Raw genomic sequence first — 16,058 nt, 5'->3', positions numbered from 1 at the left:
AGAGCACGGAGAGAGCGTTACAGCAGAGAGAGCACGGAGAGAGCGTTACAGCAGAGAGAGCACGGAGAGAGCGTTACAGCAGAGAGAGCGCTACAGCAGAGAGAGCGCTACAGCAGAGAGAGCGTTACAGCAGAGAGAGCGCTACAGCAGAGAGAGCGTTACAGCAGAGAGAGCGCTACAGCAGAGAGAGCACTACAGCAGAGAGAGCACAGAGAGAGCGTTACAGCAGAGAGAGCGCTACAGCAGAGAGAGCGTTACAGCAGAGAGAGCACGGAGAGCACATTTCCCATGATGTTTCTCCCGCTACAGAGCAGCTGTAGCCTTGTTCCTGTGGAAAGCACCGCCGCACCTTGCTGTCCAGCTTTTTCATGGTGACCAGGTCCAGCGATTTCAGCGAGTGTCCAGTGGGGGCGATGAAGTACAGGCAGGCGTGGATGCGCGAGTCGTGGTAGCTGTGCAGCGTTCGGCGGATCTTCAGCTCCTCCTGCAGGTAGGCCTCGAACTGCGCGTCGATGAACTCCACGATGGGCTTGTAACTGCAAGTTTGAGGATGAAAAAAAATCACTCACAGAAAACATAATGAATGCAAAGCAGGCATTAAAACCGAAGACTCATTCAGACTCATTTAGGATCACTAATAACCGGCCGGAGGCGGCGAGACGCACCTGTCCTCCTTGTTGATCTGGTCTCCGAAGCCGACGCTGTCGACGGCAGTCAGGTTGAGCCTCACGCTGCTCTCCTGCAGCTCGTAGGCGTGGGACTTCAGCTGCACGCTGGGCTGGTTGTGCAGTGTGGGCTCTCCCTCCAGCTTCGTGTTGAACAGCGTGTCCATGAGTGTGGACTTCCCCAAGCCCGTCTCCCCTGGCAACCACACAACACACGCGTGTTCAGGGCCAGGAGTCACCTCTGTTAGCACAAACGCTCAGTTTCACATCCTCCCTGCTGCTCCCAGAGAAACCCCAGGCGGCGCTAAAGAGCAGCGGGGCCCTTGGGCTTCAGACTGTGGGAGACCGTCGCACACCACACCCTGCTTCAGTTTAACAGGTAACTGCACTTACTGTTTGGTAAAATACTGCACAATGTGACATTCAGAACAACTGAAGTCACAACAAAAAATCAAAACTTCCTGTTTCCATGGCTGCATTTCTGGTGCATTTCCATACACTAAATAAAAAATGAACTCCTAACTCTTTTCATAAAACATTAAAAAACTGAGTTTGTTCAGATGTGTTGAAAGTGGCATCAGCAGTTGTTTAGCTTTGACTGTTGGACGGCTGTGAATAACTGCATTACGGCTGAGTTCTGTTATTCAGTGAAACTGAAGCTGTTTGGAGCTGCAGAGCCAACACCCTGCGCGTTAGGAAGGGTGTGTGTTAGGAAGGGTGTGCGTTAATAAGGGTGTGCGTTAGGAAGGGTGCGCGTTAGGAAGGGTGCGCGTTAGGATGGGTGTGCGTTAGGAAGGGTGTGTGTTAGGAAGGGTGCGCGTTAGGAAGGGTGTGTGTTAGGAAGGGTGTGTGTTAGGATGGGTGCGCGTTAGGAAGGGTGCGCGTTAGGAAGGGTGCGCGTTAGGAAGGGTGTGTGTTAGGAAGGGTGCGCGTTAGGATGGGTGCGCGTTAGGAACAGTGTGCGTTAGGATGGGTGTGCGTTAGGATGGGTGTGCGTTAGGATGGGTGTGTGTTAGGAAGGGTGCGCGTTAGGAAGGGTGTGCGTTAGGATGGGTGTGTGTTAGGAAGGGTGCGCGTTAGGATGGGTGTGTGTTAGGAAGGGTGCGCGTTAGGATGGGTGTGCGTTAGGAAGGGTGCGCGTTAGGAAGGGTGCGCGTTAGGATGGGTGTGCGTTAGGAAGGGTGTGTGTTAGGAAGGGTGCGCGTTAGGATGGGTGCGCGTTAGGAAGGGTGTGCGTTAGGATGGGTGTGCGTTAGGAAGGGTATGTGTTAGGAAGGTTATGTGTTAGGATGGGTGTGTGTTAGGATGGGTGTGTGTGTTCGCTCCCCTCATAAGCGCATCACACTGAGCCCTGCGTGCTGACGGGCCAGACTGACCCCACACAGCCAGAGGGGAGAGCGGAGCAGCTGCACTCACCCACACACAGGATGTTAAAGCAGAATCCCCGGCTGACGGACTTGTTGACCAGCTGATCCGGCATGCTGTCAAAGCCAACATGGCCAGACAAAGGCAAAGAGCGTGTGCCTTCTCCCTGCAGAACAAACCATACAGACTACATTACCCAGAGTGCACCACCATCAGCATGCACACGCTCCTCCTCCCTGTAAATCGCTATGGCTGTGTCCCAATCCGAGCCAGGGAGGCGAGCGGGCGACTCCACACTTCCTGTGACATCACACAAGTAAGTTATACGCCACAGAAACCACAGGGCGTGGCATGAGGAAATATTATCAGAATCATAATCATAACAATAAATCATAACAGCAATAAATGAATTACAATGAATATAAATCTAAAAGTGGGTTTTAATGCTACACATTTCTGCAAGATTGTGTTCTCCTTCCCATAATTCCCCAGCAGAGGCGGGAGACTGAGGGACACTGTGGAGGCAACATCAGAGGCGGGAGACTGAGGGACACTGTGGAGGCAACATCAGAGGCGGGAGACTGAGGGACACTGTGGAGGCAACATCAGAGGCGGGAGACTGAGGGACACTGTGGAGGCAACATCAGAGGCGGGAGACTGAGGGCAACATCAGAGGCGGGAGACTGAGGGACACTGCGGAGGCAAAATCAGAAGCGGGAGACTGAGGGCAACATCAGAGGCGGGAGACTGAGGGACACTGTGGAGGCAACATCAGAGGCGGGAGACTGAGGGCAACATCAGAGGCGGGAGACTGAGGGACACTGCGGAGGCAACATCAGAGGCGGGAGACTGAGGGACACTGTGGAGGCAACATCAGAGGCGGGAGACTGAGGGCAACATCAGAGGCGGGAGACTGAGGGACACTGCGGAGGCAACATCAGAGGCGGGAGACTGAGGGACACTGTGGAGGCAACATCAGAGGCGGGAGACTGAGGGACACTGTGGAGGCAACATCAGACATGCAGGAGGTAACATCACAGAAATGCTTATGCACAAATATATGCAATACTTCAAACGTCAGTTTAACACAGGATCCCCACTCTCATTGGTCTTTCAGTTTTAGCAACTATATAACAATTTAAATATTACATTGTTCATAACTGAAGTCATGGGCTAACTACATTGTAGTGAAGTGCGTTGTCAAAATGACTTTACTGGAAAAGGCTAGTGACAGGCATGAAATGTTTTGTACTTTGTATCAAGTGTGGTGGATTTACTTTAAAACAGAGAGCTTTTTGGTGTCACTGCAGCTGAATGGAACTCTGGAGTCTGAAAGAATTGCGAGAAACGGCACATGCTGGGATGCCGAATGAAAGGGATTCTGGGATGCCACACCAAACGCGAGGGGTACAAGCCTCTGAGACACTGAGCCACTGAGAGACCCCCGGCATGTGACTCAGCACTGACTGAGGTGCAGCCGATGGCGTCTGCATCAGCGCAGCAGGGTGGTAAGCGCTGAGGGCTGGAGCCCAAGAGCTGCTGGATCACTTCCCCGGTGAAACCCTGCCGCTGCACCCGGGCTACAGAGAGCCGCAGCAGATACGCAGCTGTATTAACTCCTAACAGTGAAAAGTACTGCGTGCAGCGGCCTCCTAAGCAGACAAACAGGAATGAAGGTGAAATCACACAGAAACTGCGTATGCTTCAGCACCTCTGTACGCTAACTCCTCTTCCATGTGACTCACTTCCTGTTTCCTGTCTGCTGACTGCAGCACAGACGTGCCGGTGGCGGCATTTTGTTTAAACCCGCAATGAGCTGAGAGTCTTAAACACGGCAAAACTGCTGCTGCTCACAGCACAGCCAGGATCAGGCCTCAGCGCAAACATGCACACCGCGTGTGTGAGTGTGTGTGTGTGTGTGTGTGTGTGCACATGTGAGTGAGAGAGTGACACTGTGTACGTGTGAGTGTGTCTGTGAGAGAGTGTGTGACACTGTGTGTGTGTGTGTGTGTGTGTGTGAGAGAGAGAGAGAGAGAGACAGTGTGTGTGAATCTTCATCAGACCAAATATGCAAAACCAACTCTGCTAAAGCCTGCTAATGAAAGTTTTCACATGAACAATTAAATTCTCCATTACATGCACACGGTGGGTATTAGAATTCAAAGCATGCAACAAATGCCTGAACCTTCATCGAGAAGAGAGTCGCTGCTGCAGTGAAGTTATGAAATAAGCCATCATACGCATCTCACAGGAGAGTCACACGGCAAGCTGCGCAAACCCGCGATCTTTCTTTAATCACGTGGGCTGTCCAGCATCAACCACGATACCATCCCACACAAAGCTGCCCTTTCAGTAAACTGTTAGCATCACCCGAATGAACTGAAGAAGGACAACAAGACCATTTATGCTGCTCTTACTGTTCCAGCATGACAATAATGTGACAAGGTGAACAAACCAATCAACACAGAGCCCTCAGGCCCGGTTCCATCCGGTCACTGGCTGGGAGCCAGTGTTCTGTTGTTCTGTTATTATCGGGGGAGAAAAACTTCCCCTAAAACTACACACTGTTTACAAGTCAAATCTAAATTCTGAGAGCTGACCAAACTGAAGAATGCCCGCGAGTTTTCTCTCTACGTGTGGACGCCCGTGTGTGGCTCCGCAGCATACGGAAATGCTGAGCGCCCGGTAACACACTGCGCTCCGGTTCGGCCCGGTCTGGCCGCCTTCAGAAGATCAGACACATGATCTTGCAGCGTGTCTGCGGCACAGTCCCGGAATGAGCGCTGAGCCCGCAGTCTTCGCACACTGTCACGCTGCTGTCTCCGCCACTTCCTGCTGGCGCTGTCATGGTGAATAATTTCAGACAAGCAGAGATCGCTTACAGCCTACAGACTGGGGTTTCCTCACTGACTGTCCTCCCACCTAAATGATGATGTTCTACCCAAATTAAGTGAAATGTCATTTAGACATCGGCCAGCAAGCTAACGGGACCGAATGACAGAACCCGCACACAATTCAACATGAAGAGCTTCCAGTGAGCAGATCCGAACAGCAGATCTGCTAAACAGCTACGATTGATTATCCGTCGGTGCTGGAGCGCTGCGCTGCAGACGCCGCAGCCATACGGGCCCCACGCAGGCAAACCGTTACGCGCATGTCCGGATAACGATCTCTGATGGCAGCGAGTAGCTGCAGTTACACTCAGATAACATTTCATCCGGCGGTCTTACATGCTGCAACAGTCCGAAAGAAAAGCCTAATCCTGATGTCAGCTGTTATTTCGTTTAATAAAGCTGGTAATTGCTTATTCGCCCAACGCCATTGCGCTCGCTATTTAATAACTGCAACAGCTTTACTTCAAACGGAAATAATCACACGGAGCAATAAAGCTTCGAAATATTAGTCATTTCTGCGAATATTACATTTTGATATACTACGGACTGTTTCGATATTCAGTATAATGTAAAACAGCTGAGTTTGAGCCGTAGCGGAGCAGCGCTGGCATCCTTCCTCCTTACCGCGTTTCGGGCTATTTCCGCGGCTGCCATTCTGCATTCGTCTGCAGGGATCTGCGAGAAACTGCGCATCCTGCGCCGGGTACCACTCAGAGCGGACTGTACCACCTGCTCCCCACTCCACCCCGCACCTACTCCGCGCAATTAACTGCCTCTGCATCTCCTCACTATCTGCTCTAAAACTAGCTGTGACCCAGAGTACCTGTTGTTTCCAAAAACATTTTCCTGGCGGTTTATGTTGAATTGTGGGACCCCCCCCCCCTTCTTGTTTCATAAAATGGTTCATTCCGAGTTCATTGAAAAGGATGAAATTACTCTACGCTGGTGACGTCAGTAAGGCTGAAGATAGATATGATTAGCAGCTATGCGTTGCATGATCTTGAGCGTGACCCTTTATGTATTACACAAATATACGGTAATATGTAAATAAATAATTATATTAGATGGACCCAAATAATACATGTAGAAAGACATTTTAAACTAGCGATCTACTGTGGTTTGAACAAAGCCACAAAACAAACAGAATATCAGAAACTGTGTGTCCAAAAATGTCGTTTTTTAGTTTGAGAACAGCGCCAGTAACAGCGGCAGTTGTGCGGTGTCTGGGCAGCCAGCGCAGGGCAGACAGCAGTTTGACTTTGACGGAACTGGATCACTTTTTATAACGAGATAATGATACTCATTGCTTGTGCAGATGATAGTCACTACCTAAATCATAACAAGTAACATTCAAATAAATCATAAGTGGCAGAAATAGTGACCCTTGAGTAATAAAGATGTTATGTCACAAGAGGCTAATTGTGGAAGTTTATTTATTTTCTGTAACAAGCTCATATGAATGCCCTGAAGCACGCAGCTACACAGACACATAGCTTCACTTACATCAACACAGACGGTGCTTTTTGAATTTACGGTTTGTTTCACAATCTCAAACAACAACGGATTGCTTAATGCTATTTCAATTTACTGTTGTTGTAGTAGAAACCCTGGTTAGTCAGACAGTTTCACAAAGATAAAATCTTATGCAATAATTTCCTTTAAATGCTATAGTGTTGATAGCAAACGTGCAATTAACTGTATCTGCCTCCGCCTCAGTATAATCCCAATGCGTTACGGTACATTCATTATCTGCCTCCGCCTCAGTATAATCCCATTGCGTTACGGTACATTCATTTAGCAGATGCTCTTGCCCTGAGCCACTTCCAGCACAACAGAACAACAATGAATCCACCCAGTTATATGAGCAGTAGTGTCTGACCTGGCTAACAATACTTCCAGACCAGTGAGTGCAAGCACAACACCATTCTAGCATGAAGGCAGGTTAATTTATTCTGAAACAAACTCACACTATTAGGGTGTACCATTTTCATGCTCTGTAACTCATGGACCCAATTTTCGCTGTCACCTGTGAGAGACTTTCTTTGCCTTAATGAGGGTGGCGTTTGCCCAGGTGCGTTCAGGTGCCACATCCCGGTAGTGGAATCGTTGTGTTTGGACAGACAGGCAGCAGGAGAGATTTCCAATCAAAACCTCTCCTTCCACGATCCAGCTGAGAGCAGGAGATCAATAATCCTATTCAATTTGTGGAATAAAATCAACTGGTAAAGTATCTAAAGTCTGGATTTGTTAACAAGATTTACTGCAAATACAGCTTTACATGCAGTAAATATTGTTAACAAGTGAATGATAATTTTACAAAGTCACTCTTGTCTGCTTAACTCCATAGCAGACAGGGGTGACTTTGTAATATTATCATTCATAATAGTGTATACACAATGATTAGAATAACCAATTCAAACATTCCTTGTGGTTTTGCTACCTACACACTAAATTATTACTCATTAAGAAGAGGGCTATTTTCTGTAGCTGTAGTGTTTCAGTAATTACTGAATTATTCTTCTTATTATTCTGCCTCTCACTCCGCCGTGATTCTTCTCTCAGGCCTTTGGTATGCCAGTAGCTAAAGGGTGTGGGAGGTGTTGACAGAGGCCTGGAATGAGCAGGTATAAGTGGTTGTGTTTCCCTGGTATGGACACAACGGCACCAGGATATCCCAGCTACATGTGCTGTGTCTAAGAATGTGTGTGTGTGTGTATGTGTGTGCATGAGTGTATGGGTGTGTTAAGCAAAGAGAAGTAAATGTAACAGATTGGCCATTTATTTGATTTATACATGGAGCAAACACTTGTTTAAAAACAGGAAAAGCGTCAGCTTGTGGTAGACAGAATAGCCAGAGTCATATATAAGTGTCATTTATTAATTCTAATATCTGGGCTTTCACTCCTGGGCTGTGTGCACAGGCTTGCAGTGTGAGGACTGTGGATAGCAGGTCTGACTGATCGAAGAGCTCCACAGCTACAGAGATTCTGCTCTGTCTCTGCGATTACTGGAGACCTGTCCATTCTTATGACTATGCCTCACAAAGTTTGAAAAGCCATAAAAATGTCTGTAAAAGGGAAAACTACTGCAACCTGATCGTATGCTGTTAGTGGACGGAAAAAAGCAAACCCAAAAAGTGGCACGAGGCAGACGTCCCAGTCCCAGGCAGCACAGGTGACCCCACAGACTCCGGTTACAGGTCAGCTCTGTCCTCTCTGCACGCAGCCCCCAGAGCCGCAGAGTTTCACCCTCCTGCACCGGGAGCAGCACCCTGCCCCCGTTCACCAAGCGTCAGGAAGGCAGAACAAAAATACCTCAGAATGTGAAAAATTACTGCTTTTACACTGGAGATGACACAAGCAGAAGACGTCATAGCACAAGCTGTGAACTGCATAGCAATAGCTAGTGAGTAAAAGGCAGCTCAGATAGTGCTGTTTGTATGTGCCATTGCTTATGGTCATTGGTCTGTATCAAAGGGCTTACAGTGAGTCTGGCACCTTTCAGCTGAAAATGGAAAAAAAAAACTCTGATTCTCCATTCATGATGCTCAACAAGACGACATACCCAGGCAAGCTATCCTCTCCCTGGAAATTACAAAGCACACACAGTCCAGCCTTCCTGTGGGTAAAAGAGGTGAGGGAACTTGCCCCGTGACAGACATGCATTGGAACTGTGATTAAATCCAAACCTTTTTATCATACACAGCCATGAAATATTTGATGGGAGGGGGTTGATAACTCTAACCAAAAATATACAGAATATGATTGAATGTCTTTGTGGAAAGTATGAACATTCCAAAAGGAGAAGAGTCCACTTTCCTTCAGGGCGTAGTTTGGATTCTTATTCAAAAATTAAACTCTAAAGGTTTTAAAAGGAAGTGTGCTTTACTGAAGAAAGGTGACATCTTGTTGAATGCATTTAGTTTCTGAATATCTGAAGGTAATTAACCAGCTACTGCTTGATTTATTGCCCCTACCTGTACTGACCTGAGGTTAGTTGAGGGGGGTGATGGATGTGGTTAGGACATGCTGTAAGCAGTGTTTGTGTGCTGAGATCTCTTACGCACTGCGGGGAGCCAGGGTTTGTGTGCTGAGATCTCTTACGCGCTGCAGGGAGCCGGGGTTTGTGTGCTGAGATCTCTTACGCGCTGCAGGGACCCGGGGTTTGTGTGCTGAGATCTCTTACGCGCTGCGGGGAGCCGGGGTTTGTGTGCTGAGATCTCATACGCGCTGCAGGGACCCGGGGTTTGTGTGCTGAGATCTCTTACGCACTGCGGGGAGCCGGGGTTTGTGTGCTGAGATCTCTTACGCGCTGCAGGGACCCAGGGTTTGTGTGCTGAGATCTCTTACGCACTGCAGGGACCCAGGGTTTGTGTGCTGAGATCTCTTACGCGCTGCAGGGAGCCGGGGTTTGTGTGCTGAGATCTCTTACGCGCTGCGGGGAGCCGGGGTTTGTGTGCTGAGATCTCTTACTCACTGCAGGGAGCCGGGGTTTGGGTGCTGAGATCTCATCCGCACTGCGGGGAGCCGGGGTTTGTGTTGCGGTGTGAGGTGCCAGTTCTCCAGTGTCTGGGAGCAGGTGGAGAGCAGGGTGCATGATGGGTGATGGCATTTCGGAGAGAGCTGGCCCCTCCCACAGGTGTACAAGGACCACCCCTGTACGCTGTGGCCTGAACTGCAGAGCAACCTGTGCCAATACAGGAGTGTTTCTCTGTCCCGGCTGACCCCACCCCACCCTCCCTCACCCCCCCACCCTCCCTCTCTCTCTCTCTCCATCCTTCTTTCATACATCTCTGTTCATGGAAGTGAAGCTCCTCAGAGAGAACGCAGATAAAAGCTCTGTTCCTCCATGGGGAAACGTTCCCAGCATCCGGTTAGCGTCTGTATGCAGATGCCATGGTCCCCTCAGGAAAGCAAATCCATTAAACGCTGTCAATATCAACCAAAGCAGAAAAATGCAGTGTGTTTGCAAATGTCAGGTCTTCAGTAAAGTGCTCATCAGTGCTCAGCAGAGACCAGTATTCATATATACAAATTTACCAAGAGCAAAAAACAGTTTTTCAATGTAAGAGGTAGTTAGAAACACAACTCCAAAGCACCCAGTGTTGTATTTCTTTCTGTTTCAGGCTGCCTGGCGCCTGCTCCCAGATGTGCGCGTTCAGGAGCGAGGCGGCCAGGCCGCTGTTTCCAGGGTTTTGGACTGCTAACTTGCGCAGATTCGGGGTTTAGTTGCAGCGCTGGGGAGTTGATTTGCAAGAGATTTGCGTTTGGTTAGGAGAGAGGTACACTGTTAAAGCTACTCCGAAATTCTATGTTAAGTGAAGTTTAGCATTCTCTTATAGTGCGTCTCTTATGAAAATGAAAAGGACAGAAACACGTACACTGGTCTTTGCGAGAAACTGCTCAAGTTGAAAGAAGTTACCCTCTTTGCGCAACCTCGCACAAACCACCAGCGAGTCACCAGGTCTCCAACAGCATACTCAGCATGAAAGTGTAAATGCATTTATCTAAATATACACATCTGGATATTAGCCTACTATACTATGGGTTAATGAACAGATCATGTCGTTCATATTGTGAGGATGTTTTAACTCTTTTATTCTTTGGGTTTCCTCTTGCAGTGTCATGTACAGAGACATTTATCACAGCGGAAGAGGGTGATATCTGAGAAAAGAGGAACAACGGTTGATGGGTGGTGCTGCTCGTTTCTGCAACAGTAAAAAAAGCTGAAGCATCAAGTGTGAAAATGCAAAACTCACGGCTTAAAGACGGAACAGATCCCTGCATATACAACCGTTACAAACATCTTTACGGAATTCTTCGGTGTTATGCTGTGGATGTTTTCCGTTTGTCCGTTTTAACACAGAATGATTGTGTGTGATGTAAACTTCAGAATATATCGGTATAACATTCAGTACTCTCCTCTTTAGGAGAATATATCTGGGATTCTGCGTCGGCGCACCCTGGCGGCTTTCTTGTTTTTAATGTCAACTTCTTTCATATGCGGGAGAGGGAAGCATCAAAGGCGAAAACTACCGAACATGCATGGAAGCTCTTCCACCTCCGAGCTGCCAGAGGCCGCCTGCAGGATGAAATTGAATGGTGTCCCTCAGAATGAAGACGAATCTAGATGCGATACAGCGGAATCGCCGGAAAGAGACCCCCGGGAGGCCAGGCTGGCGGAGCGCGTGTCCCGGGCCGATCCCCGCGCGCTGCCCGCACCCCTGTCCGCATCCGCGCGCAGACACAGACTGCAGAGGCAGAGGGAGGTGTGCGACCCGCAGGACACCCCCGCTGCGCCAAAACTGTCCGCTGAAGCGCCTGCGAAGGGCTCTCTCACCTCAGGCATGCGGAAAAAATACTTAAAGGAACTACTGCTAAATAAAAGTCGACTTGGCAGCATATTACTGTCCTCTAGCAGCTGTAGCGGTTCTTCCAGAGAGCACGACAGCGATGTCTTACAGTGCACTTCGGAGGAAAGCGCCAATAGCCGCACATTTTGGGCTCTGGATCCAACGGAACACGCTTGGATGCTGTCGGTGGTGGATGGAAACCTCGATACCATCCTTGATTATCTCAGGGAGGATTTCAGTTTATTGACCAAAAAGGACTTTGTTACGGGTTTCACTGTTCTTCACTGGTTGGCAAAATATGGGAAGCACGAAACGCTGATAAAGCTGCTAAGGCATGCCGAAAAGGAGGGTTTTCCGGTAAATGTGAACTTAAAGGCGAGCGGGGGCGTCACGCCGCTCCACGTCGCCGCCATGCACAGCCAGCACATGGTTATAAAGATTTTGGTGGGCGCGTTTAGCGCCAATGTGGAGGCTATGGACTACAGCGGACGGCGACCGTGGCAGTACCTCCAAAGCAACGCCTCGGAGGAGATGAGGGAGCTCCTGGGTGCTTTGGATGATGAGGCTGGTGGAAATATCGTGTATCAGAATGCCAATAACAACAGCGCCGGCGAAGCGCAGCGCCTCAAAACTGATCGCCAAAATCGAGGCGCTGCGCTGGGAAGCGCGCTGGACCCTTCCGCAAAAAGAAGCGAACGCTGGCGGACTGGAACTGTCAGAAAACGTCTTGCACCTTAATGGAACATTGGAAACGGTAACTAAAGAAACTCTATGGATACGGACTAAACCAGCTGTGTCCTCTACCGTTAACTATAAATCAAATTTAAACTAAATGTTTGTTGATTAATGACAGATTTATTTGAGCACTGGAGCGTTAAGCATGTATTATGAGCAACAAGGACTAGATAGGCGAGTCAGTGATTTGTGGATCAGGATTTAAATTGCGTTTTGAGGTCAACTGTCAGGAGGAATATTCAGTAAATAATATTGTACAATTGTCTAATGCTTTTAATTTTGGAAAATATCGGTGCATTCACTGGATTCTTTTGGAAATAACCCACTATGTTTATAATAAAAATTACTTGCATTGTCCGATTTCTTTATTCAGTTTATATGGAGAGTGATATGATGTGTGTTCTGTGCAACAAAGAGGAAGCAGATTTTCCAGCAGGCATGCCATGGTGTTGTGCAAGGGAAAGCCATTCTTTGCAAAGTCTGAGCATTTAAACTCAAAAATGATGGCTATAGTTTGCATGCCATCTCAAGTAGCACGTGAAAGCTGTTTGCACTGAAAATGTTTTTCCTTCTGTTGGTCTTTAGTGTGAACACAGGATCTGACATCTGAGCTGTTAGTCTCAGTGCTTACAAACTCAGCAGAAGAAAATACATCACACCCTCAAAATATTCAAAAGGACAAATATTCAAAGTAAAAGCCAACACCCTCACCGGATATTCACCCAGTCCCTTTAACACACACGTCCCGGCCAGTGACAGGACTCGAGTGGAAACTGAGCATTCTGCTGGGAAGACTTTATTTGTCAAGCAGACTGTATTTTCAGATCTTTGAAAGGAGCGGAGGACTCCGGCAGCCGTGTACAGCTCACATGTGAAGGTCAGGCACAGGGACCTCTCATCTGGCTCATTTTCTCCTCCTTCAAGGACAGTGAGATTTGAACACCTGTGACTTTCTAGCATGAAAACATTTTGCTTGAGATGCCTGTTTGCAGTTCAGATCACTCAAACTGGTCTAAAAAACCAGCCAATAAACCTGAATGGTGTCCACCTGCACATGTTGGCAAACCTGATATTAAAGGCTTGAACCTTCAAGTAGGAAGCCATTTCAAGAAAATACGCAAACGTAATAAATCACATTTAAGCATCCATCCATAGAATACCAGGCGCTCAAATGAGCAAAATGCAGCGTTAGCACGGGAAATGCTAAAGGGCTAAATTACGGCCGCACTTCGACCAGCTTCTCACCCCAAACAGGATGAAGCAGAACACCTCACACCTGGGTCCTCAGACCTCACACACCATCAGCACAGCCATCCTGTAGTACACCTCACACCAGGGCCCTCAGACCTCACACACCATCAGCACAGCCACCCTGCAGAACACCTCACACCAGGGTCCTCAGACCTCACACACCATCAGCACAGCCACCCTGAAAGAATGCACACTCTCTGCGCTTTCACCAAACCTCACTTTTATTGTACACATACGAGTGTGAGCAGGTCGGCTGTACAGGACAGACTGTCGATGTGGGTCGGAGGGCGCATCTCTGGATGGGTGGTGGGTGGAAGACAGGGGGCGCTGGCGAGGCAGGGAGCTGCAGTTACAGGCCCAGTTTGGTCCTCCTCCAGTGTCTCCTCTTGGAGTTGTACCTGCCATCCACAGACAGACAGCCATCCACAGACAGACAGACACATCCACAGACAGACAGACACATCCACAGACAGACAGACACATCCACAGACAGACAGACATACATACACATGTACAGAGACAAACACACACCAACAGACAGACAAGGGATCGATTCAAACACTCTACAGCCCCCCACACAAGGAATTTGCCAACCAATTTCATAGCAATAAAACCTATGAATGACATTAATTTGACTGACCACGTTCCCTCACACCTATGAAGGTGAGAAACTGACACTTCACTACAAACGGCTTATACAGGTACAGCAGAAGGATGTAACAGCTGGTGTGAGGCTGAATCGCTGACAAGGTGAGGGTTAACCCTGTAAATGCTGGAGCTTCCACTTGCTGTCATTCAGATTGCTTTTAACTTCTGTACTGTTTGGGGTCATTTTGACCCCATTCAATCTTTAACGTCTGTAAAAACATGCTTAAAATGTTTTAGATCTCTCCCTGCTCCAACACAGCTGATTCAAATGATCAGTTTGTTATTCAGTAGCTTCAGGAGTTCGTTACGAATTGATCATTTGAATCAGCTGTGTTGGAGCAGGGAGAGATCTAAAACATGCAGGACAAGTGGCCCTCCAGGAGAGGTTTGGACACCCCTGATCTAGACTATTGGGGTCTCTAGGTACCCCAAACCTGTCGGGGTGTAAAGTCTTTTTGAACAGAACAGAAGGGTTAACCAATTAAAAAGCATTGTCTTCACAGCAAAATCTGAACTCCACAGCACGACGTAAACTCCACAGTGATGGCGTCATGGAGCGTACAATGCGACCCTCAACTACAAACATTCTCAGATATAACAGCTACATAACCGCCGTATCACCAATCTCCATTTCTACACTAATCTTTAAACATAAAATTTAGCTCAGGTGCAAATTAATATCGTCCAAACAAGTGCATGCGTTTCGCCAGCTAATCTTATGGGAACACTCAGATCTGGCCCATGAGCAACATCTTTCTTGAAACTCCTGTGTATCAGAAAACACCGCCACCAATATTAGCTTCCTACATCTGAAGTGAGGAAACTTTACATTAATTAACACTTGCATTACAGCGGTCTTCCTGGCTACCCGGCACTTCGCTGCAGTGTCACCGGCAGCCCTGCATGATGCGCATTTTCCCGGCGGCGAGGGGACGGGTGTAGGGGATTTTACCTGATCTTGTTGCCGGTTTTCATGCGGATCCACTGCGGGATCGGCCGGTTCTGCTTCTGCTTCTTTGCGAGGAAGCGCTTGATGCGGAAGGTCTTGTGGGAGGACTGCGGGGAGAGGCAGGGTTACGGGTGAAACTCTCACAGCGCTCCGGAGCAGCGGGGGTAGCGTCGCAGGACGATCGGTAGTATAAGCGGCAGCACGAATCTGACTCTGCTTTATATCCATATAGTTTGTGACACAGCACTGTAATGTAATGTAATGTAATGTAATAGTCAGTTTGCCGGCACTGTTCGCGCAGCTGCATCTCAGCCTGGAGTTTCAACAAATTATTTCATCCTCTGCGGCTCAAAAGCAGCAGCATCCACAGTACTACACGGTGTTCTTTACGTGCCTTCGGTCACTTAAGAGCTACATAACTGATAAAAGACGATGTTTACTGATACTTTCTTACCATGTCGAAATCCACAATCCTATCACCACAATGGCGGCAGTTGAAGAGGGGGATTCTGGGAAAGGTCAAAGGTTAACAGCGGTCCCATTTGGGGAGGAGTGGGTTTTGGAATAGCGCTCCCCCTAGCGGATCCAGAGCGCTACGAGAGGGCGCTCCTCCGAACGAGGCTGCTGCGCGTTTCCCCTGTTCTTTCAGGCGGCCCTGATCCTGTGATTTTTCATTTTTCTCCCGCTGAAGAGAAGTTTTCATGCTTTGGGGTCCCGTGAAACTGCGCTGCGCAAATGGCGCTGGATAGGACGTGCTGAAAGACAGTGACGTAACGATATGTAACCGGGGTGGCAGTGGTAAGGGGTAGAGCTTGTAACTGGAAGGTTGTTGGTTTGATTGCCCGCTGGAATATTGCTGCTATAAGGTACTTAACTCAGAATTGCCTCCGTAAATATCCAGTTGTATGAATGGATAACATGTAAAAATTGTAACCTAAATTGCTCTGGATAAAAGAGTCTGCTAAATGGGAGTAATGTAAATGTAAAAAAGCTGTACAGGGGCAGCAGATGGCAGCTGCCATTCCCGCATAGCTACACTGTATACATATAAAGAATGCACTCTTTTCATTTGACCAAATCATACCAATCCTTCCCATTGTGTCCTTTAGGTCAGCATGTGGTTTTACCAGGTGAAAGCATTCTTCTGCATGTAGCCCCCTCTTACCTACAACCGCTCTTCAAACCCCACGTTCCATCAA

The 16,058-nt window shown here is 48.3% G+C and overlaps 3 protein-coding genes across 4 annotated transcripts in view; 1 reads left to right on the top strand and 2 right to left on the bottom strand.

Annotated features, from left to right (window-relative positions):
* The window catches only part of LOC118774623 (septin-6-like), a 14,000-nt gene extending 8,400 nt beyond the window's left edge, over positions 1-5,600 (bottom strand). For both annotated transcript variants that reach the window (XM_036524011.1, XM_036524012.1), the window contains exons 1-4: positions 5,549-5,600; positions 2,082-2,196; positions 666-861; positions 350-536 (exon numbers count right to left, since the gene is read on the bottom strand). In XM_036524011.1, the coding sequence (XP_036379904.1) occupies positions 350-536; positions 666-861; positions 2,082-2,196; positions 5,549-5,578 (528 nt within the window). In that variant the 5' untranslated portion in view covers positions 5,579-5,600. The remainder of the gene's footprint in view (positions 1-349; positions 537-665; positions 862-2,081; positions 2,197-5,548) is intronic.
* Positions 5,601-10,964: 5,364 nt separating this feature from the next.
* On the top strand, positions 10,965-12,014 carry LOC118774589 (ankyrin repeat domain-containing protein SOWAHC-like). Its single transcript, XM_036523941.1, has one exon. The coding sequence runs from the start codon at positions 10,965-10,967 to the stop codon at positions 12,012-12,014; it is 1,050 nt and encodes a 349-aa protein (XP_036379834.1).
* A 1,451-nt stretch (positions 12,015-13,465) lies between these two features.
* LOC118775616 (60S ribosomal protein L39) lies at positions 13,466-15,371 on the bottom strand. Its single transcript, XM_036525613.1, has 3 exons — positions 15,314-15,371; positions 14,863-14,966; positions 13,466-13,660 (listed from the first exon to the last, which is right to left on the bottom strand). Exons 1-3 carry the CDS (start codon positions 15,314-15,316, stop codon positions 13,612-13,614), a joined length of 156 nt encoding a protein of 51 aa, XP_036381506.1. The 5' UTR covers positions 15,317-15,371; the 3' UTR covers positions 13,466-13,611.
* Between the last annotated feature and the right edge of the window lie 687 nt (positions 15,372-16,058).

The sequence above is a fragment of the Megalops cyprinoides genome, chromosome 3, assembly GCF_013368585.1.
Source record: "Megalops cyprinoides isolate fMegCyp1 chromosome 3, fMegCyp1.pri, whole genome shotgun sequence".
Classification (NCBI taxonomy): Eukaryota; Metazoa; Chordata; class Actinopteri; order Elopiformes; family Megalopidae; genus Megalops; species Megalops cyprinoides.
The sequence above is the reverse complement of the archived record's forward strand: the minus strand, read 5'-3'. Positions and strand labels throughout refer to the sequence as shown.